The sequence below is a fragment of the Aplidium turbinatum genome, chromosome 2, assembly GCF_918807975.1.
Source record: "Aplidium turbinatum chromosome 2, kaAplTurb1.1, whole genome shotgun sequence".
Classification (NCBI taxonomy): Eukaryota; Metazoa; Chordata; class Ascidiacea; order Aplousobranchia; family Polyclinidae; genus Aplidium; species Aplidium turbinatum.
The window spans coordinates 46,624,016-46,647,752 of NC_137473.1; the positions used below are offsets into that span (position 1 = coordinate 46,624,016).

The window sequence follows — 23,737 nt, forward strand, 5'->3', positions numbered from 1 at the left end:
GGGAGCCCGAAAATAAATTGGTACCGGGCCAGAGAAATCCTGTCAACGGCCCTGTGGGCTATGGAATGAAAGGCTATAGGGAAAGATGATAAAACACAGTCTCTACAAAGTTTCGAAGTCTTAGTGAAAGATCATAGGCTATAGGCGTATAGCTCTATAAATAGGCTATAGCCTACAAAACTTCAACAAACAAGTTATTAAAATTCTTCTGTGATCGTAAAATAGATACTGTATTTTATACTTACTTTCAACTAAACCGAATTTTATAACTCTAAATTTTTCACACATTAACTTAAATTTAATCAAACCACTTCAAATTGGTAAAATTTGTCAAAAGTTTTGCAAGGACAAGCTCCCGCCAGATCTCTATATTGCATCATTTTACCTAAGTTTGTACTGGCATATCAAAACAGCCATCACATAATTTTATGTAGACACGTGTACAGTAGGCTATATTTTAACCGGCGCGTTGGGCCACTGTGCTGTGATCAGCAGAAACACTGCACTTGTTTGTGGGAATCTTTGTTCTTGGACCGAAAAATTTTTTTTAAGAGCTAAATCCTGACAGTAAGCTATATCCAGCCTACTGCATAGCCTACTTGTAAAAACTGGAAAACCAGGGCCGTAGCCAGACCGCAGAGCAAGGGGGGGCCAACTTTTTTTTTAGGGGGGCCGAAAAACTTTAAATGATTTTGGCATTTTAACCTCTTAAATACCGGTATTCACAAAAATTACAATATATCAGATTAATGTTAAGGCCAACACTGATCTCTTATTTTATCTGCTAGTTAAATCACGGCAACCATATTACAATGACCAACATAACACAGCAATTGTTGACTTGTCGTATAAATAGTGGTAGCCTGCTTGTTATGAGCAAAAAGTAACTGGCTCGAAGAAGCTAGTGCCGAGGATTTTGATATATATGATTACATTCCGCCTATACACCAGTGAGCTCAGTAGCGTAGCCAAGAATTTTGAAAGGTCTTTTTTTTTAACGGCCAGCGGGCGAAGCCTGACGTCGACACCCAGCGGCGGGGGGTCTGGGGGGCCTCCCCCAGAAAGTTTTGAAAAATTACTTTGAATTTGGTGCATTCTGAGTTCATTTTCAACAAAAATTTGGGTATGAATATTATTGTAAAATGGTGCTGTCCGGTGGCATCGCAAAAGGATAAGATCATGTTTTCTTGGGCATTTTTCGGTAATAAAGCTAAGTCTTTGTGTTTTCTTGTTGCTAACTCTTGGCTGAGATATTTGAATATTTGGTATTGGCAAAACTCGCTCTTTTAGTGCAGTTTCGTTTAAAATTAGGAAAATTTTGTTTTACAGACATAGAGACTGAAAGCATCATTTTCAATATCGTGACGTCACACTCGTGCCAAAGGGGGGCGTCGTAACCCCCAAAATCACCCCCCCTTTGGCTACGCCACTGCGTGAGCTAGTCTATTGCAATTGCAGTCGCGGATGTTTGGATGCAAACCGTCTCACAAACAAGTCTAAATCGATAGATTTCGATACAGAATGTTCAAAGGCCATAAGCACCAAGTTTGCCTGTCTTGGTTGTAACATGCTCCGTCTAGTGGGAGCGTCAACCCTTGTTAACACTGAGAATCCACACTCACAAACGGCAGTGCTAGATCCAAATGTAGCAATATCTGCTAATCATTATAATTTTAATTATAATAAGCATTAGAATTGTAGCTGTTGCTCGAGAATGTTGGAATTTTGCCAGGGCGGGCGAGGCCCCTTCTGGCCCCCGGCTGGCTACGGGCCTGTGGAAAACTGAGTAGGCTACTGCAGTTTAGCCACTGTTATATTGTTCACTTTGTTCGATTCACTATCCCTTCTACTTGGTTTCGAACGTTAGCGAGAGGATTAAATGAGATTAAGCTGCTTATAAAACAGAATCAGTTCTATCGCTTGCTTGAGACGATGGGACATGAGATCTGTATCTACTTCATGTTACTGTGGTGCGGCGGTGCAGACATCCAATACGTTTCGGATGACCCAGCAATTTCACTGCTAACGGAATAACTACTCGATCGACTTGATTAAACAAAAATGTAACCTCGGCTAGATTCATTCGGCAATCTTAGAATTAAGGGTGGTCTGGTTAGTCTAGCCTACGTTTTGTGCGATGACGTAGCGGATAAGGCGTTGGTTTTCCAATAATACAAATCTGTATGGCTCAACACCCAGCTTAAGCTGGTTGATAAAAACCACTCACCTCTACCCAGGGTGTATTTTTTTTTTGTAGGGGTGTAACAAATTAGGTGGGCATAGTTGCTGAAGGAAAGGCGGCTGGGAGAAATGAACTGACTACCCTATACTCTCATTAGTGTCGGAAGCTTAGTACAATGAGAACCTTATTTTCTCATCCCCGACACCTGGAATCAAGGGTAGGGCCACCTTTACCTTAATTTCGTGACCTATCACCTGCCTACTTTAATTTATGTTGTGGACTAAAAGTGGGTTGCAATGTTTAGCCTACATTGTTGCCTCTTGCGTTTTGTTTCAAAATCTCACTCAGGAAAACAACCTGGCTGACAATTACTTGTAGGAACTTTTGCATAGTACTAGTAGGACTATGATATGGCAGTTTAGAGTTATAGACACTTTTTTCTTGGTTTATTCACATCTCAAGTGCTCAAAGTAGCCTACTGCCACTTTGTGGAGTTTGTTCATAATGTTCATAACTTAAAGTGCCTTTGACAGGAAAATAAATTCGCTAAATTTACCTAAGATACCAAAAAGATGACACTAACAAACTTCCCTGACCAGCAAATCGTAAAAAATATCAACAGGCTACTAAGTTACACGCTTGCAAACTTTCGTTGACATCGGCGAATCTGGCACTCATTTAATTGCGAAAATAAAAGCGGCAACACCGCTGTGACGTCACAGTAAGCGGGAAGGATACATTCTTTCTCTGTGATGACTTGGTAAAGTATGGTACGGCTACTGCAAAACGTAAATGTGTGGGGCTCTGTTGGTCTAAAGCATGTGCAAATTAAGAATTACCGAAATGAAAAAGTGAACTTATTATTACTGTCAGGTTTCGATCAAATAGGTTGAGTTTACTTTTATCAAACAGCATCTCAATTCAATTGAAATTGCAGTTTCATTGGGCTACAATTTTCATACTTTTTTATTTGTCTTAATCTGGCTATAGCCATTTGCAGTGTAACAACAGTATCTCACAACAGCACCTTTAATTTATGGTTGAGGCAATGCCTACAAATTGCTGTTTATGTGACATTGTCAGTGACAAAGACCGTGTGCTTTCTTTTCCCACAAAACAAGGTACTGAGAAGAAAATGATCAAAGTTTTCTTCAAGTGTTCGAAATAGGGATGGGCCATACAAAACTAGTCGTATATGTTCTCTTCACTTCACTGAAGATGATTCTGTTAATACCACTCAAGTAAAAATGCCTACAGGCATGTGTTGGAGTGTATACTACAAGGTGATGCTCTCGGAAGCAACAATCGGATTGTGATGCCGTCATGCATTGTTTGGCGAATCCGAAACAATTTTCCAGATCCAGATGGCCGTTACACAGGATTTCAATGGCCAACTGAAGGCACATTATGAGAGAGAGAGAGAACTTTTATTTATTTTTGATTAGTGATGATGAATTAAATATGAATGATGAATCGTACGATTTCTTCATTTTTCACTTAAAGTATATTTTAGGTTTTGTAGGAACGTATCCAGTACAGTTTTATTAAACTGCAAAAAACAATAAATCTTCGAAAAAAGCAACCGCTTGTACCAACTCCGACCAAACTGTGATCCACCAATTACATCTAGGAAGCGTTTGTTTCATCCGTTGCTAACGACGTCCACTTAGGATGACGTAATACCACCAAAGTCGTCCCAGAGCAGTGAAATATGGAGTTTCGCCTGTGGTGGCGCTGCGGAGCAGTCGTTTGATTAAATCACGCCCTAACCAGTCGAGCTACGAGGTTAAGATTAAAAAGTTCGCTAAGTGTAATTCTGCGCTAGGAAATGCTTTAAAAAGTTACTATAGTTGGATCCAACCTGTCAGGGGCACTTTAATTCTTTATAATCGTCGCTCCGAAGCTTCAACTATTTTTGAATCGTTTGCAAACTTCACAGCGTATCAGGGGCGCAGGAAGTAGGGGTGCTCAAGGGGCTGCAGCCCCCCCTAGAGCTAATTCAGCCCCCCTGGAATTTTCGATAATTGCTTCAGCCCCTCCTAGAAAATTCTGACAATTTATGGCACACAATACAGATGTTGTTCAAAGTGTTGCAGTTGTAATTCATAAATCGTCTAAACGTAAACCTTTATTCATGTCACTTTTTGATTCCTATAAAGTTGCCTGCAATTTGTTGGGTTTGTGTCCGACCCGTTGATGCGTTCGTGCTTCTGCCCTCGCTCGTGTTGTTAAGTGCTACCCTACCCTGTTGCAATGCCTGACCGACATGACAGAAGATAGTGCAATTAGAGGAGACGCACGTGCAAAGATATTCGGCTTGCAAAACAAGCACGCACGATGCGGCTTTATTTTGAGATTAGCCTACCTGCAGCGTAGCAGTGAAGTTTTTCAGCCTGCAGAAGCCGTCGCAAGACAGCTCCAAAACAAGAAGATCTCTGCATTTTTAGCTTTGGAATCCATCACCATTCTCTGCAAACGGATTAAAAATCGTGGAAAAGATGAATCCGTTACCAAGTTTATGGAAGCAGCGATCGTCTTTGCGTCTGCCAATAACCTAAAGACGCCAAAGGATCCCCGAGTGAGCAAAACTAAAGCAAGATCAGCTTATCAGATGCCATCAGAAAAGATCGCCTAAAAATGGAACTTACCTTGCCAAGCGATGTTGTACGTGGAAAAACCGCAAACTCCGTTCAAAAGGTTACCGAGATACTATCGAAACTAAACCCTAAAACATTAGATCTTTAAAAAAAACGCGGAAGTTCGTGGAGCTTTGCCTCTCGGTTTCAGCTGCATCATCAGAATGCTCTTTATCTGCTCTAAGACGCCTGAAAACGTGGTTGAGAAGCTCAATGACACAAAAAAGATTTACTCATCTTGCGTTGATGCATGTCCACCAATACATTTTGGACACTGTCGATGTCAAATTCATGACACAATTCATAGAGAAAGCACCTGAACGAAAGGCAATCTTCGGAAGCGTGTGAGAACTCATTTCCACATAGGCTACTGTCGTTTCCATGTCACTTTCTAATTTGTTTGTTTTCATTTTAATTTCCTGAACAGCTGCTTTATTGTTGCCGTCCTTCATTTGTTACAATTTGCAATGTGTGTGTCTTGGCGTCGTTTTTTTTTTACATAGGAGGGGACCGTATGCCAACTACCAGTTTTAAATGTTCTCCTACATGAGGAGGGTCTGGGGGGCTTCGCCCCCCAGAAGCTGACAACGCTACGGCAGCTTCAGCCCCCCCTAGAGAAAAATAGTTCCCGCGCCACTGCAGCGTATAAAATTTCAAAGTCAAAACAACCATATCAACAAGTTTTTACAAACTGAATCGTGTTTATTCCCAATAGAAATAACAGTCATGTTCATAAATTTATCACGCAACAATACTTTGCAAAAATTGCATAGTTAGTTTGCATTTCAGTACCAGAAGTTGCATTTCACTACCGTGGTGGTTTCTTCAAGCTTCTGGGCCCCTTTTAAAAAGTTTTGGGCCTCTAAAATTATCCCAGGTCCGTGTCCAAAAGTAGCTGCCCCCTGATAGCGCTACTGGTAAGAATGCTTTGTGCCACCGATTTCATCATACGCATATATCCTACGCATGGCGTGTGGCACAAAGCATTCTTACCAGTAGCGTTATCAGGGGGTAGCTACTTTTGAACACGGGCCCGGGATAATTTTAAGGGCCCAGAAGCTTGAAGAAACCACCACGTATATTCTTTGAATAAAGTGCGTTTTTCTTGTAAATATCTTGCTTTGGGACCCAAGGTTCTCGTTGGTACCGGGCCCAAAATATCCTCTCAACGGCCCTGCGGTACCAACATATTGTAGTGTGCACAATGAGCCACAAAATGTTTGAATAAAGACACATGTAATAAAATGACATCTTTTAAGTTACAAAACAAAAACAAAGCCATTATTAAGGTTTCAGATTCTAAATTTAAGAATCAATAAAACAAAAACATTTTATTGCTGTTATGTAGCCTACGTTGTTTTTTTGTTTTTTTTGAATATTAATACTCTTTGTCAAAATTTTGTTTGTCGCAAGTGAAAAATTGTTCAGTCCCACTTGTTTGCTTTCTATGCATGAGTTCGCAATTTTGGTGTGTTGCTGTGGTACAGATTGCTTACTCCTTGTCGCAGGTAAATGGTAGTGCAAGGCATAGGCGTACGAAGAGTAAAACATTTTGGTGGTGGGCGAACAAAATTTGCTCAAATTTTGTCATTGCAAATATACATTCAAAAACTCAACATTACTCACAATCTCTGAGGTGATGTATAGTCTAATACAGGGATCGGAAACCTTTTTAGGTAAGAGAGCCTTGAAAGCTACATTTTTGGAAATGTAGCTTATTTTCGTGAGAGCCATATAATGCTTTAACACTTAATACGAATAACGTTTGTGGCAGGGGGTGAGTTGTAAAAGTGGGGCTATGTGTTTACGGAAGATGAGAAAAACAACTGGAGGGGGGAATTTCTTCCAAACATTAAAAAAAAAACATTTAATTTATGCATTCTGAGCGTATTAGCGAAAGTTAAGATAAAACTTTCTGTGAGCCAGATGCCGTCACGAAAAGCCATAATGGCTCGCGAGCCATGGGTTTCCAACCTCTGATCATAAATTTGGCAGTGTACGAAAACAACACAAGCAACATAACGTTCAACTTAGGTAAATAAGGCTAACTGATTTAACTGTAATCTACATTCATAGACATGTCTGTGTCCCAATTACCGTAAATAAACCATCAGATTGAATCTTTCTTGCATCAAACTTGCACATTTGAACAAAAACTACTTTTAGTAATTGATGTATAATAATATTACAATGAAATCATAATCAATGTTCTTTCAGTACCATCGGTACGTTAATAACTGGATTTGGCAGTTTTTCCCCTAATATTTTTACAAACAACTGCATTAGTAAGATATAAACAAAAAACCAAAAAACCTAAACAGGTTTCCGAGGCTAAAACAGAAACCTTATGAAGTTACCAGTAGCCTACCTAGCAGGCTTTCAAAATTGTACCGATAAAGAAATGTAGGCTAGTATCCTATGGAATATCTGAAATAAGCTTACCAATTGCATTTTTTTACATCCAACTTCTGCAGATACTAAATTGAAGCTTAAGAAATACCAAACATTCAGCTCAAACTGAAATACCAAATACAAAAGCCAAAAGCTTCCAACATTGGTGATGCTACATTTTACATTCTAAAAGAAGTGTTAATATATTTCAAAATACAACACTATGCAAACTTCCTAAACTGGTCAAATGTTGAAAACTAATGGTAAAAATTGATTTGTCCAAATAACTAGACATTTTTGCCCAAATGATTTTTATTAATAACTTCATTAGCAGGATATGGAAAAAAATCAAAAAAAAAATCATAAGGTTAACAATACCCAAGCAAGCTTTTGAATCCTACCCGTGAAGTAATGTAGCCTGCAAGCTAGGGAATATGCTTACCCTTTCTCACCAATTGTGTTCTTTTGCACTTACTTTTGCAAATGTTAAATCAAAACTTTTCGATCTGTCCAAATTGCAATACCACATGCAATAGTTCTCAAAATCGATGATAACGACTTAGCCTACATTTTACATTTATTGGAAAATATCAAAGTATTTCATAAATTATAACAATTAAGTTATGTAAAGTTTGTCAACAAGTGAAATGCCGAAACATCATGGTAAGAGTGATTTGCCCAAATAACTACACATTTTTGCCCAAATTTGCAACGTTTTTTTTTTTTAGCAGGGGAGCGACCATCCTACCTGCCCAGCACCATCTCCTACGACTATGGTGGAAGGGAATAATAAATTCATTAAACTCTGACCAAATTTTTATGTGACAGTGTTTGTAGGCCTAACTAAAGCTATCATTGCATTAAATTTAACATGGGATAAAACTATACGACACATTAGGCTCGACTATAACGCTTACTGTAAAACACAAAAATACCAGTTAAACAAGAGTATTCAAATCATTAAAGAAATAGCGATAAATCATATATGACACAGGCATAGCCGTAGGAGAGGGGAGAAAGTAGACGACCGCATTCCGTTTTAAAACATACGCCGCAAATTTGGGCAAAAACTGAGCACATGATTGGCCAAATCAGTCTTACAAATGTGGGTTCACATGCTAGTACACATTTACTCAATTACTTTATACACGAGATAGCTTGAAGACAGCAATCTAGGCCAAATCATTAATCCTAGGTTAACTAGTGTTTAGTAGTCAACTTGTGAAGAAACTTTTTTACATTTATGATACAGTACAGCCTGAATTACGTTTAATAGCCTAATTTAAATGAAGTTCAATATAGCTTTATCAAGAATGTTTTTTGAAAATACTGCACTATTACAATCTGAACAGAATGATAAGCTTTAAGATATAGCCCATTTCTTGTTTCACCTTAATTGTAGAGTAGCCTGCTGTAAAATACTTAGCTATAGTTCTTGCTAATACAGAAATGCAGTAAGCCCGTAGGCAAAAACTGCTCTGGAGTTTTGTTAGTTAAACTGCGAAAACACATCAATTTTTGAAGTTTTGCAAGTAGCCTGGGCTATTTTACAGATTTAGATGCTTTTACACTAGCAACTGTACACTTGTAATTCATGGTAGGCTATATCTATTGTACTCTTGCATTGTCAGCGAAAGTTGTTTAATTTAATCATACCTACCATTTATAAAACAGTTTTTCAAATAAGTAGATATCTTATTTTTCTTTGATGTTTTTGGAAAGCGTTGCAACAAAGAAAAATATCTTTTCGTATAAAAAAACATAGTATTAAATTTGCACAAATGGGTGATGGCAACTTCAGCGGTCTTTGAGAGGTTGGCAGATAGAACAAACCTAAGATCACGTCATTAACTGCACAATCTACCTTAGGCAACAAACGTCGATGATAATGGTGAACTGATTGGAACTCATAGTCTATGAAAGTTGAATGGTGAACAACACAATGCCTCCTCAATCGCTGCTCTGACATTTAATCGAGGCCACCTCCTTTGTTTCGTGAGGGGTAAAAGACAGAGCTCCTCGACCCTTACACTGGCAAAGAAGGTTTACAAAAAGAAGAAAAAAAAATTGTTGTATGAAAATCGGAATCGATTGATTTGAAGAACTAAACACCAATTAACGTTAAAGAATTAATAAAGTGGTTAAAAATGTAGCCCGATGTTTTTTTAATGATTTGATCTAAACAAGATGATTTTTTAAGTTTTTCAATTACAAAGACAACAAGTGCTATTGCTTATGAAATCTTTTGATATTAAATCCCATTCCTTTTTCATGAAGTCTTTCGCCGTATCTCGTCTTTTGCCGCTAAATCCGTTGAAATGATATCCGATCTGTTTCCCTGGTTTCACTACCATTGAGTCCGGCATACCTAACTTTTGACGCAGTATACCAGTTAGCCAAACATCGTCCAAGTGTAAAGGCTTTTCAAAAATTGACAGCTCAAATAATTGCTTAATAATTTGAACTGAAGTAGTGTACAAACCGCCGTGGCAATACGGTGGATATTCAGTCCATTTATATAAGTCTTGTGACACAACCCATTTCTGGTATTCTTTTGCATCCTTTTCTCGGACTGGTTTTTCATTCACGCCTTTAACGAAACCGCAGATAATAGGAAATTCAGGCCACCCATTTTCGGAACCTTTTGTGAAGTGGTCGTCAACGGTTTCCTGTAAATTTGCGATGTTGAGTAGAAAGTCGTCGTCAACGGAAGAGTACAAACTTTCCTTGGGAAGATTGTAGCTCGCCCACTGCATCGCTGCCAATGTTTTTGTCGCAATGTATCTGTAACATATTGAAACCATAATGTGCCATTGATCTATAAATAACTCCAAATACGCAAAATTTCATGGAGCTGTGGGTTTGTTAGCATTTAACCTTTTTCAATCTATAAATAAATGTTTTGATGAGGTCCAAAGCAGGTTGCGATTGTTTGAATATGTTTCCACAAAGAAAGAGTCCTCCAGATAAAATAAATACTTTGGAAGCGTTCTGAAGCAGGCGAATTGTCAGCCTAACCTGACCAAATATGATATAACGATTCTTGGCATAACCAACTAATTAGTCCAAGACCGAGAGGGTCAAAAGTCAAAAATTTCCACAGCGACCCCGACAGGGCTGAATGGTTATAAAAATATGAAACATTCTCTTTTTACTCCTTTGTTTTGGTTTGCTCACATAAAAGAAAAAAACAAAAATATCCAGCTAACAAAACTAGTCATTTTAGTAACCACTGATTATTGATATAATTCATTGATACATCTGTTCTTTATAAAAAGTTATCCAACTTTGTACAATTTAGTTAAAAATATACTAAACAACCAGTCGTGAACTATTAGTAATTGCATGAGTAGGTAGGTGACTTACTTGTAGTTGTCAGGACCGTTATATTGTAAAATATCTTTATACCGGTGCTGCTCTTCAACCACAATATTTTGCAGCCGTTTGACTTTAGGTTTTCCCAAAACAAATATTGTATTAAATACCGCACCGCTCATGTACCGTATACGAGACCACGTCCGGCGAATTAACTCTCTCCGAACGGAATTTTCAGCAGAAGATTTTACAAAGAAGGTCATCAGCCACCGAACAGCTGAAGTAAATTTGTTGATAAAAGTTAACTGAAAGCATTAGACAAGAAAAGTTAGATCACTGTCAAGTTTATCAGTTAAATTGCATGATGAAACGTCTTGCTGATTATAACCTATTGGCTCATTAAACAATGACTCAAAACTAAAAGCCTCTTTTGAAATTTAAACATTACTGCTTAGCGTATTTGCAGAGACTTTAAACGTCCGACGTAGGCGTCACCGAACTGACAGTGTGAGGTTTCCACTGGTTTTTGTCGTTGTTGTACAAATGTACATTATTCCATGCACTATGTATAGTAGAGTGTTACACGCACCCGACCTTCTAAAAAAAAAGCTTGACTTTTTTTGGTTTTGTGTTAATGAATCTTCAGACAGATTGATGAAATGGAGCGTATCAGCATAGCAGGTATGAATATATCCAACCTCACGGTATGCAGACGATACTGCTTTATTGGCGGAATCAGCAGTGATCAAGTAATGATAATTCCGAAAAAAATCAAATTACATAAATCTGCTTCAGCTAAAAAAAGCATTGACATACGAAAATAGTCGTTTTTTTAAGAACGAGACCTTTGCACCGCATTTGAAGAGAAATCATGAAAGGGATGAGTCCTTTCCTATGACGTAGCCACAATTTTTCAAACTCTGGGTAAGCTTTACTATATTGCAAAGTTGGAGCGTGGCAAAGGATTTCGGCCATTTTTCACACCTCTGCAAGTACGATAAACTCTCCAGACAATTGAGTCGGTAGTGCACTGTTTTCCTGTCTGACATTTATCCCTACTTGAACACATCATGCATTTGTCTTCAGCAATAAACAAGTGAACAACTTGACATGAACTTACGTTTTGACTTAATGCAGGTATTTTCACAAACAGAATCAACCTTGGATATGGGTTGGAACACGAATGAAATGTTGGGCCTCACTTCTTTCCATACCCTTACAGTGCCTTCAATTACACTGTTTGGAGGAGGAGTTGTAAAATTTTGCGTAAAATTGCCAACAGATTTATCTGGATGTGATTTTCTGTAAAATACAAGACGTCATTTTTGTTATTAATACAATGAGATTATTGCATAAAGCTTCAATAAAGTTTTATTTTTTTTTGTTTTTCTTGGCTGTAACAGCTCAAGCAACAATATCAAGTAAAATCACAACTTTGGCTCTTTTTCAACTTCCCTAAGAAAGTTTTCTCATAGTGAACAAAATAATGTAATTTGAAGCTTTGAACACTTTTTGCGTATGGAAAAAATGTCAAACAATATTTGTTAAATGACCAGCATAACTGAAACACCAGCGTTACCCGCGGTGAACTAGACTATAACTTGGTGCAAAAACAGGTCAAAGTACTTGTAATTGTAGCCTTGGCTATGGGGAAAACATCACATTTTACAGTAAAAAACGTGAAGACGTTCAGCAAGAAAGAGAAGTCTGGCGTAAAATTGCTTAACCACAAACCTAATCGATTTTCAGCAAACAAGGCAAAACGTTGTTTTAGCTGACTGATTCAGAAATAAGCCCAGAATTCAGTAACTCAGCATCTGAGACCCTTCTTCAATGACAAGGTAATGTTTGCGTTTAAGGCAGTCATTCGCAACCTTTTGTCATTGGCGATAAAAAAATCTTTCAAAAACTTGGTGACACACTTCAACCAAAGTTACAACTACTTCGTTTATAATAATCTTTGTTTCCGGCTGCTAACAAAGTCCTTGGACTAAAATTAAATTTTAATTTACCATGTCTTTAAATTGATTTAGTAAGTGTTTGATAGTGCATAGTTATAGTATCAAATCTTATCTTTCAGAATGTGTCATCAGCTTATCATAATTTCGCTTAATTTTCAAGTATGATTGATAACCGTGCAGCTAACCTTGAGCTTCATCGAGCAGGCAAGACCAATTCAGAGATAATAAAGCTTCTTGAAGCACCGAAATCTACAGCTTATCACACTGTTAGCAGGTTTAAAGATCTGAACAGTGCCGAAGATCGCCCTCGAAGTGGGAGACCGCAAACTTCTCGTACCCCAAAAGTCATTAATGCGGTTCGAGCCAGAATCCGCCGCAATCCCAAGAGATCCATGAGGAAAATGGCTCGCGAAATGGGTGTGAATGAAAAGACGATCAGGAAGATCGTTAAAACCGATCTGAAGTAGTCCCCCATCAAAACACAAACTTGCCAACACCTCACAGACCTCCAAAAAGAAAAGAGACTCGATCGAACTAAAATTCATCTGAACAAAATGAAGTCAGGTGCAGACACAGGAGAGGTCATTTTTTCAGATGAAAAACTGTTCAATGTCGAAGCAGTGTGTAACCGACAAAATGATCGTATCCTTGCTAAGTCTTCTGCAGAGATTCCTGACTCCATAAAAAAAGTTTTCATGCGCCAGAAACCGTCTTCTGTCATGGTGTGGGCCGCTGTCTCCAAAACCTGGAAGTCTTTCCTCATTTTTGTTCCACAAGGCGCTAAAGTTAACATCAATTCGTACATTGAGACAAGTTTGACTCCTGCTCTTGCAGAGGCTAAAAAACACTTCAAAAGGAAGCCATTCACATTCCAACAAGACGGTGCACCATCCCACACGTTCAAGAAAACTCAGGAATGGTGCCAGAACCATTTTCCTCATTTCTGGAGCAAGGAAGTTCGGCCGCCCTCATCACCAGACCTGAATCCAATGGACTTTTGTGTTTGGTCTTTTTTGAGGCAGATGTCTGGGCTTCATTCCATGACTCAGCTGAGGCGTTGAAGTGCTCTCTCAAAAACGCATGGAGCAAAATACCCCAAGAAACCCTACGTAAAGCGGTAGGGAGCTTCAGAAGTAGACTTGAGCGTGTTATTCAGGCCAGGGGTGGACATTAGGGTTATGACTTGAAAAAAAAAATTTAAAATTTTGTGTGTCCTGTCGTCACAAATGGTGAACTTTTATGTCCTGATTTGAAAACTCACAAAAGTTAAGATTGTTTAAACAAAAATCTCCCGCATCAAATTTTTCCAGTTTTCAATGTATGAAGGATGGGCTTTCTTTTGTAGATATAGACCAGTGGTTTTCAACCAGGGTTCCGCAGAACCTTAAGGTTCCGCCAGTAAGTTTAGGGGCTTCGCAAGTTTACATTCAAATCCGAGAGTCTATTTTAATATTATATGCATATTGTTTAAATATAATCAAATATTGATTAGGGTTGCCACTATTAATAAATTTGCTACACTTCAACACGTTCGCTGCGATCCCGAATTTTCGTTGTTTTCTTCTGGTGCGATTACCATTAACTTTCTGCTTTCCCGCTAAATTTCGTCGACATGTTTTCTTTGCTTCAAGGAGTTCTTTCAGACAGTTTAATCGTTTGTACACCGGTGGGTCAAATCGCCGTGAACGTGTTCGACATGGGGTTCCTCGAGCTTTTGGAATGTTTCATTGGGTTCCGTTCCACCAAAAAGGTTGAAAACCATTGATATAGACTATATAATACTTTTGGACCAAGCTAAGGACAAGACTACAAGAACGATTCTAATAGCTGATGAATTAATTATTTTCTGGGCAAAATTGAACTTTCTAGCGGTGACAAAGCAAACAATAATGTCAAAGCTACGGAAATTGATAAAGAAACAGGAGAAAAATAGAAAAAGAAAAATGGATTTATTTAAAGATGAAACAGAAAACCTGTTTGACATTACCAAGATAGAAAAAGAGTGGCTGTGCCAAGAAGACAAAAAACTATACATACACCCTACAAATTGAATCTAAAGGAAAAATTGGCTATACAACCAACAAAACTGCTCCAAAATCGTCAATCCAGCATTCAAAGAGAGTGCGAACTTCAAGTGCTTCACATACCAATACCAATGTGGCTTCACATCATGTTACACCAATTAAAGAAGATGAGACGACATCAAGTGATGTCGAGAGTTGTACAAGTGATGCAGACAGTACTATGGCAGAATACAGTGACAATATTCCCCAGTCAAAACCAGTGTTATATTTTTCTACATTGCATGCATGAAAATTGGTTATACGCAACTCTCTTTCAACCAACAAAGCAGCAGTTTTCTGTGCTAGCCTGGCTGATGATGGAATCAGTGTTTCCACACCATCACAATCTGGCGTTTGGAAAGTAGTTATAAGAGATGACAACAATGCAAAGCTAAAATTAAAAGCAATTATGAAAGAGGAGAATAATTTCTGTTTACACTTTGATGGAAAAAAGATTTGCAAACATGAATATCAGGTAGTATGCTTGAAAAGTCCATCAAGAGAAATCAAGCTGGGTGTTCTAAAATGCAAAAGTAGAACAGCTCAAGATATTTTCAGCAGTCTAGAAAACCTATTAGATGAATATCATGCATGGAAAAATTTGAAAATGATCATATGTGACACAACAGCTGTTAATACTGGACGGCTGAATGGCGTTGTTGTGAAACTGCAAAATGCAATGATCAGAAGGGTTTTGATAAACCACAGTACATTGGTTGCCAACATCATATTCTTGATAGAGTCTTAAAGCATGTATTAGAATTCTTCAATTCAACATCTTCAACAAAACCAACTCTCAACTACAAATTTGTAGATGATGTGGTGAAACACTACGAAAATTTGCATCAATCCTACAAGCCAGAAATTGAGATGGAAATGGTTGAAAGCCCTGGATGGAGGGATGATTTTAAGTTTCTCATTGAGTTGTGCAGAGCATTCCGCCTCTTCAAAGAAAATGGTAGATTTCCACTAATAAAATGGCATAAACTTCCATCTCTACACAATGCTAGATGGAATTCAAGAGCCATTTTTGCTATGATTGCCTACTTCCTCATCCCTAGATGGAGAGTAACTCTGGAGATATCATGCTCATTCATCGCAAATGCGTGGCAAGAAGCCTGGTTTTCTAACCAAAGGTTTAAAGATGAAATATACCAAAGATTATTTGATGCTATCTTTGAGCTCGAATGTCCTGGAGCCTTAAAGTGCCTTAAAACCCATTGGAATTTGGATAAGTCTGTTGTAGATGTCCCACGCACTAACATAATTGCAGAAAGGGGAGTCAAATTGATGGAGGAACTTTACCAGAAGTGCAAAAAGGACAAATATTTGAACATTAAATTTGTAGCAAAGAATAAGTTTTGAATTGTAAATTTTTTTTACATTTGGACCAATGTCAAAAAGTAAAGACAGTTTGTGCGGGACATTTTTTACGATTTGAACAAAATAATTATAATTTTCTAAATTTATACCAAAATGTTCATTGATTCTTGCTACAGGCAATAAAAAAATTCTTAGTCATAACCCTAGTGAACATATTGAATAAAAGTTTGTACGATTGTTAGTTAATGTCTTGGCAATACACAGTTAAACTATTTTGCGATTTTATTCACTGTTTACAGAAATATTACACTTTAAAGCAGTCCAAAGACTTTGTCCGCAACCGAAGCGGTGAGCTATGCGCAATGCAACAGCAAGATGTATGCTAGCAAAGTGCTCAATTGGCGAACCAAGAACGCCGTCCACATTAGGTTAAAAATGCGGAGGTTAGCAGTCTCTTGATTCTAAGTGCGTATGCTGTAATGACGCACGAATTGAACTATTTTCAAGGCAAACAACAAAAGTGGTGCTTTTTTGCAAGTTTGCTGTGCATGAGTTGCAAAGAACAAACGCGAAGTTTCAGCATCTATGGTTTCAGCAACTCTTTTGTAAATAATTTCATGCAAAAAGAAGCAGAAATTAGTTCAGCCAACCGAAACGTTTAAAACAATATCAGCTGTCCAGGTCTAAGTTATTGAAATAGAAAACTTGAGTGACTTGTTATTACCATCTTGAAAGACATCTCAGTTTGATTTGTCCCTCGGCGTGCATGTAGCTGCACCATTTCAGGACAAGATAGACCACTTATACGTTTGTAAAATATGTATTTCCACCTTAAATATTTTGAAATCGTGGAGTTTTCTAGATGCCCCTTGCCGCAAGTTATAAAAGCTTGAGAACCACTACGTTACAATATTACGTTGCGCGTAGCGACTTCACTTTACTCCTTGATGACTGTTCGCTTCAAAACGTTGTACTTTTTATCAAAAAAACTTTTTTTAGCCACAAACGCCACAACAACTCAGTTAAAACAAAACACCTGCAAAGGTTTGAACACTTTATGCAAAAAAATTCAGATAGACCTACTGCAATTAAATTTCAGGTGAATGTTGCGTGAAAGAACCATTCTGAAATATGAACATCAGAAAAGCTGATGGCAAACACACTTTATTGGCTACGGCTAACAATCTGTGTGTTTTATCTTTTATGATAAACTTTATGAGGCAAAGTTTCATATTTGCACCACAACACAAACGCCTTCACCATTTACTTAAACTTTAGACTAGCTATCGCTGTGAATTAAAATATTACGAGAATTAGCAAGAGACAAGAAATCGTTTTCTTTTTTTCGACGGCTGATGACCATGAGTGATTTTGTTTCAAAAAGATGTTAAATTTGCACTATTTTAAAATCTTTAATCAGTTTCCTGAATCTCAGTCATTTTTTCAGTTTTGTTTTTGGATCAATACTTTAATACCAGTATATCGCCTAGTTGAGCAACTCTGGATAGCGGTAGCTAAAACGCAAGGAAAGAATGGTAAAGGAAACATTAAAAAAATTAAACTTATTTTAAGAAAAGCTCCTTAAAAACAATAATCGTACCAAAACTGCAATAGCGCAATGCAAAAACACAATGCAAAACAACAGGAAGTTCAAATCATGTTACACTTGATTTGTTTTGATGAGATATCTGCAGTTGTTTTAATCTGAACATTAATGTTGCTGTGTAATAAGTTCGATGTTTGGAAGAGCAACTTCAAGTATTCATATTTTCTTATCTTGGCCATCTTTCACTTTCAGCTTCCCTCAGGCGCCGTAGCTGCAGTAGGCTACATAAGCTGACGTAACATTAGCAGACATTAAAACAAAGATGCAGCAGACTAATATTTCAGTCAGGAATCAGGATGCATAAAAACATCTTGACTGAAATTTAACAAAGAAGTCGCATCTCCGAGAAATGGTGTGACGTCAGGAAAACATTATAAACTCTACTTGGATTAGTGAATTAGCATTTTAAATTTGAAGTTGTTATAGATAAAAAAAAATTTCTGCTTGTTTACAAAAGCACTTTAGTGAAAGATATATGTTCATGTTAGGGCAGCAATGGCCGCAATGGGCAGCGCAGCAATGGCCGAGTGGTTAGCGCGTTGGGCTCACAGTCGAAAGCCTGCATGTTCGACTCCAGCCACCCGCACTTGCTGTTGTTTCTCTGGGCAAGAAACTTTACGATAATTGCCTCTACCCAGTGATCGATTTCGAGTAATGGGTAGTACCAAATTTGAGTCATAAGTAAAGTAGACAACCGGAAACAGACATTGCCGTCGGCTGCAGCGTGGGTCAGGTGTGTGTCGGAAGGCGTACACCGATGCATAGCGCTCAAGTCCGCTTTCCGCAATGCAAGATAAAGATAAAACAAATGGAGCGCCTGGACTGAAGGCCCTGGATGACGAGACTGTCGAGTGGCTGATGACATCATGCCCAAACATATAGTCCAGAAGAACAGCTCACACGACGAAGAAGAACAAAACAAAAACAAAACAAAACCATGTTAGTGGCGGATTCAGAACGTAATTTATGGGTGGGCCTAGGAAATATCTTGGTGGGCCTTCACCAATAATGCCAGGCGGACCAGCATACAAAAACTTAGTGTTACCGAATATCTCTTACAAATGCTGTGACATAGTGATGCCACAGACAATTCAGTGCCACTTGGTTGTTCTAGTGTTGACAATTAGGCTAACATGTTTTTTTTCATGAATCTGATTTTGGGTGAGCCCACTGTCAATCTGGGTGGGCCTGAACCAATCAGGCCCACCCGGTAGATCCGCCCCTGGTTCACGTAGTTATTCGTTGCGATACAACGATGTATCACCACCATGGTCGTTGAGAGGACAATTTTGGCTCGTGCTCATAAAAAGATGGTATCAAGATGCCGCAGCAGATGAGACGTTTGCATTCTTATCATACAATCCTGGTTCGACTCCTGGCCCAAGCTGGTTGGTGAACAACCTCGCTCACCTCTACTCAGGGTTGGCAATTATAAATTGGGTGGGCGTAGTTGCTGAAAGGCGATCGAGAGAAAGGAACTGGCCACCCTTCACTCTTTATTGCCGATGGATTAGCATAATGAGAACCTTGTCTTTTCACCGCCCGATGCTTGGATCAAGTATGAAACCCACCTTTTTACTCGTGAAAGGCCCAAGCTTTCCAAATTAAACACTTCTAAAACTTTATGAAATTCCAAATAATATGGTTGGTTTTGAATCTTTGTCCTCGAACTGACAAAGTGTTGATTGGTTATTCCTGGTAGTTTCGCATACTTGTAGAAGCTCTTGACACAAGGTCGGTTACCGAGATTGACAAAGTAAAGTTTTCTGATTGTTGAAGTGTTGTTGCCGAGGTATTATTCCATTCACTAGGTGCCGCTGAATGGAGAGCATTCCTGAAATGCATTGCTTAAGCGCACACCCCGAGTGTCGAACTTGCGCCGCGTGATCTTGAGCCGGGCGCGTAACCACTGAGCTAACGGGGTGGACCTGAGCTAACGAGGCGGTTCGGGCCCTAAAATGATCTATTGCCCAGGTCAAAATGCTACTGACCACGAAACACTCGGTTGCTGAGTACTGGTTTGAGGCACTGGAAATCCTTAGGCTTAGATCTACCCTTGGACTTCAATAACAGTATCAATATTACTCCATTTTGCGTGAAGCAGAGAGGAAAAGTTGGAAGAGTAATGTGCATAAATCAAATACAGTATAATATAATCATTGTTTTCACTGACATCTGCTACTCTGTTGTCTGATGTTTAGGTTCTGCAGGTTGCTTGTAGAAATATTGTTTGAAATGTCTTTACCAAATTTGTAGTTATGACTTTTTTTGTATGATTGTGCTAAACCAAAACCGTGTTTCACCTGAAAAAAAATCCTTGTTATTTTTAATGCTAACTTGCTTGCATTGTATACTGATTGTAGACCAGCTGTAGTAGGCTATATTTTAGGGTATTTTCTAATGTAAACTTTGAAGTTTTGATACATGCGATATTTTGTTGTGTAAACAACCAATAAAAGAACTCCATGAAACAGAGTAAAACCAACTAAAAGAATTCCATATTAATGTAGGCTATTAGAAAGCAAGAAAACAAAGCGTTTTTTCGAACACTTTTACAACAAAATAAAACATCTAATGAAATAATTTCCAATCTTCTTACCTTGAAGAAACATGGCGAGTCATTTCACTGTACAGTGCGACAAACGACACAAAATTAATGATGAAAAAGACAATTAAGGCTCTCCGCCAACGCATATCACAATGATCAGAATCTTGAGAATTTAAATATATATTTATGGTCGATTATAGCACCTAAAAGTTGTAAAAGGTTTGCATAGGTAATCTGAAAAACATGAATAAGAATAAATCATTTTCAATCTTGCTGTATGTCTCTAAAACAACATGTCGACCGCAAGACTCCTCCACACCTCCAATAATCACATAGGCTTAAACGAAAATTTTCAATGGACTATACGGTACTAAAAATAACCTTTCAACTAATTCAAATATTTAAATGCATCCTGCTAAATTAAATATTTAAGGCCTTTTAGTAATCTCATTTTAAACTTGATTGGCATTTTATTGTTGTCGTTTGATAATCCTGCACCTTGAAAGTTAATCCTTTCACTAAACGGGAAAGTCGATATTACGCCGGAAACATTAGGAGGCTACAGAAATGCAGTCAAAAGTTGGTATTATCATTTGAAAACAAACTGGCTTTCTGCTCGTTTAAAAGATGAGACGTGGTGCCGTTTGCAAGCTCATTGATTTGCTGACAGTTCCCTATTTAGCTGAGTAAACGTGCAAATAGCCTAATGAACAGAATAATCTGAATTGAGCTGAAATTCATTCATTTGCTGACAGTAGGCTACCCTGGTTAATAGAGGAAAGTACAACTAGTTTAATGAACATTTTTTTTTTGTACTAAAAAATCTTGCAAGCCTCTTTAACCTTGAAAGCGACTGTGCTGTGTTGTATTCTCGTATGCCACTGAACCATTAAAGCACTGCTAAGTTGCGTTCATCACGGTAGTTCTAAATGCTAGCATTTTTCACAATAATTTTTTCTCTTTCATTGTGAACAAAAGAATCGATTTCACTCCAATTATAGCATCTGCATCTGATACGTTGATCTAAAAAATATTTATTCGAGCCAATTGAACTAATCTATCAAAAGATCAATTTAACTCTTATAGGCTACAGTAAAATAATCTCAATGATTCTGATTTAAAATTGCTGTACATGTGCATTGTATACAGGCATGATACTCTATTTTCAAAATATCAGCTTAAACAATTCTGTGATTTTAAAACAAAATGCTGACTAAAATGGCAATGAAATCATCAATAAACGATGACTCACACAAAGTAATGTTGTAATACACTAACAAGTCTCGAGAGATATACATCTATTCAACGTTGCTGTGATTGTAAGCTGGCATTTAGCGACATATCAGGTTGGAGGAAAAACGAAACATGATTCAACAAAAGTTAAAAAGACGCTTTACGTCAAAGAGTCTGAAACAGAGAAAAGTAGTTGCAAAAACTTAGCTATAGGTTTAATAAATCAGTGGTTCCCAAACTTTTTTTAGTCAGATACTCCTTTAGATAAATTTTCAAGCCTGCAGACCCCTACCTGAAATTATCCACGAATTCGATCAGAAAATGTTTAATGCATAATCTACTACTGAGGGATATTCTATAATATCGGATATACGCAATAGCCTAACGGATTTATAAAATAAATCTAGGGGAGAGGAGGCTCCAGATTTTTAACGTCGTAAAATTCCCATAAATTTACTGCTGAAAACGAGCGATTCCTGTGTCGCTGATAGTAGGTCAATGAAATGTGATTTAGCGAGAGAAGCAAGGAAATTTTTTTTTAGTAAAATTTGGGGAAAATTACAAGTTTTTTGTATGTTTTTGGAAGGCGCGTGACCAAGTGCCCTCTCTGGCTATAGGTCTATATGTCAGCTGCTGGAAATTTGAATGAAAGACTTGAAGCTCCAAGAAAAAGTTCAATACAATATGAAATCAAAGGCATACGAAGCCGAGTAACTTAATCAGATTTAGAATATTTAAGTTTATTATAGTAACGTTTGCAGAAAACAAAAAATAAAAACTACATTGCAACAAGTTTCGAACGTTTTCGATGTCACATGATGTTCTTTAAGAATAATAGTATTTTTGTCAACATCTAAACAAAACAAAATTGTTCAATGTTTGATTTATCAACAGGAAAAAAACAAAAATTGCACAGTGCTTCTAACTAGCTGATCACTCAACAATAAACACGACAATCTCAAAGGTCACTGCATTAAATCGCGTTACGCAAATCACCTAATGTGGTAAGCTATGTACAGATGGGCAAGGTGCATAAAGTTAATTTTAAAATACACAGAGCAAAAAAGACGAGCCGTAAGCATACAATTGTCTGTTTAAAGGTGGATTACAGCGTTTTATTTCAACAAGACTTTTTGAAATAAACCCCAGATTGGGAACCTGTGGTTTAGACCAGTGTTTCCCAACCTTTTTTGAGCGGTTACCCCAATAAACGTAGCAATTATAGCATATTACCCTTAATACCTCACTTCGTAAAAGAACTTAACCATTATGCTAATAGTTATGTCGTTTTATTCATTATTACTTTTCAGTAAGTTTTTAGAAACAATCACTGAAAGAAAAAATAACGCATTTAGTGTTCTAGCCCAATTCCTCAGGAAAACCGAGGAACTGGAAACTCTGGTAACTAGCAAAGCGGAATACAATATGCCACAAAATCACAAAATGCATTGCGACGTCACAAACAAAAGCCTTTGCAGCTTTTCGTATGAGCTGCCACTGGTGGCAACCATTGTTTGTTACTGCAGCTTACACTTCAGGTGAAAAAAAAGTTGCAGTAATCGCTCGTAATGGAGAACAACATTTATTTTTTAGCGTGACAGTAGTGCCACGTTACCCCCAAAAGTATTGCATCCCCTAAGTTGGGAACTACTGGTTTAGACGAACCAATTTCTCTATGGTGATACTGTAGGTTACAGTTACCTATTTTCAGCGATGTTCAAGTAGGCCTATTGTTTGATTGTTCAGAGAAGCAAGAAAAACCAATTCGTTAGAACTAATTTCCCACTCCATAATGCTCCAGTGATGACGCTTTGGCGCCAGTTTTACAAACCCATATCCTCCTAGGATCAGTTTAGCACACAAAAAAAGAGTAGGCCTACCAAGCGCGCTATTGGAATCCAGTTTTTGAGTTAAATCTGATAACAAAGAGTCTAGCCAATTGATTGATATATATGAGTTAACAACTATCGCACCAGCTAAAACTAAAAAAAGTTTTTTGCTTTGTTTTACAAATTAACTGCAATCTAACGGCTATGAATAGGAATAACATTGAAAAATTCCTACACAACAGAAAAATATCTTATTGAAGCAATTCAATGCAAAAAATAAATTAAAGATAGACTTAAAAAAGTTTTGTGATTATGTTACAACTGTCAGTTTAACTTTAAACTGACAACTGGAGCAGGAGGTCACAGGTGAAACACAATTTCTTTGTTGAGCGCGCTGGTATTGTTGCATTGTGACGTCATAAAGTGGTTGTAACAAATTTTCATTATTTGCGAACATTTCAGTAGTTTATTTGTAATTTAAAGCTGGTGCAGCTACAAAATTAACCCATTGTCAAGTGTCAACTATCATTTGCAGTCGATAAAATTACTTAATTTAACATGAAATTTTGTGGCTTAGAAGCTAGGCTTAGGCTAATATTTAAACAAGCTGTTGGTGGGAATGTTAAACTTACGTTACTTTTTTCTTTTTA

General features: G+C 37.7%; 1 protein-coding gene across 1 annotated transcript; it reads right to left on the minus strand.

Annotated features, from left to right (window-relative positions):
• Nucleotides 1-6,172: 6,172 nt before the first annotated feature.
• Nucleotides 6,173-20,253, minus strand: LOC145765378 (beta-1,3-galactosyltransferase 5-like). Its single transcript, XM_082577194.1, has 4 exons — nt 20,077-20,253; nt 11,645-11,826; nt 10,576-10,801; nt 6,173-9,993 (listed from the first exon to the last, which is right to left on the minus strand). Exons 1-4 carry the CDS (start codon nt 20,169-20,171, stop codon nt 9,414-9,416), a joined length of 1,083 nt encoding a protein of 360 aa, XP_082433320.1. The 5' UTR covers nt 20,172-20,253; the 3' UTR covers nt 6,173-9,413.
• Nucleotides 20,254-23,737: the final 3,484 nt, after the last annotated feature.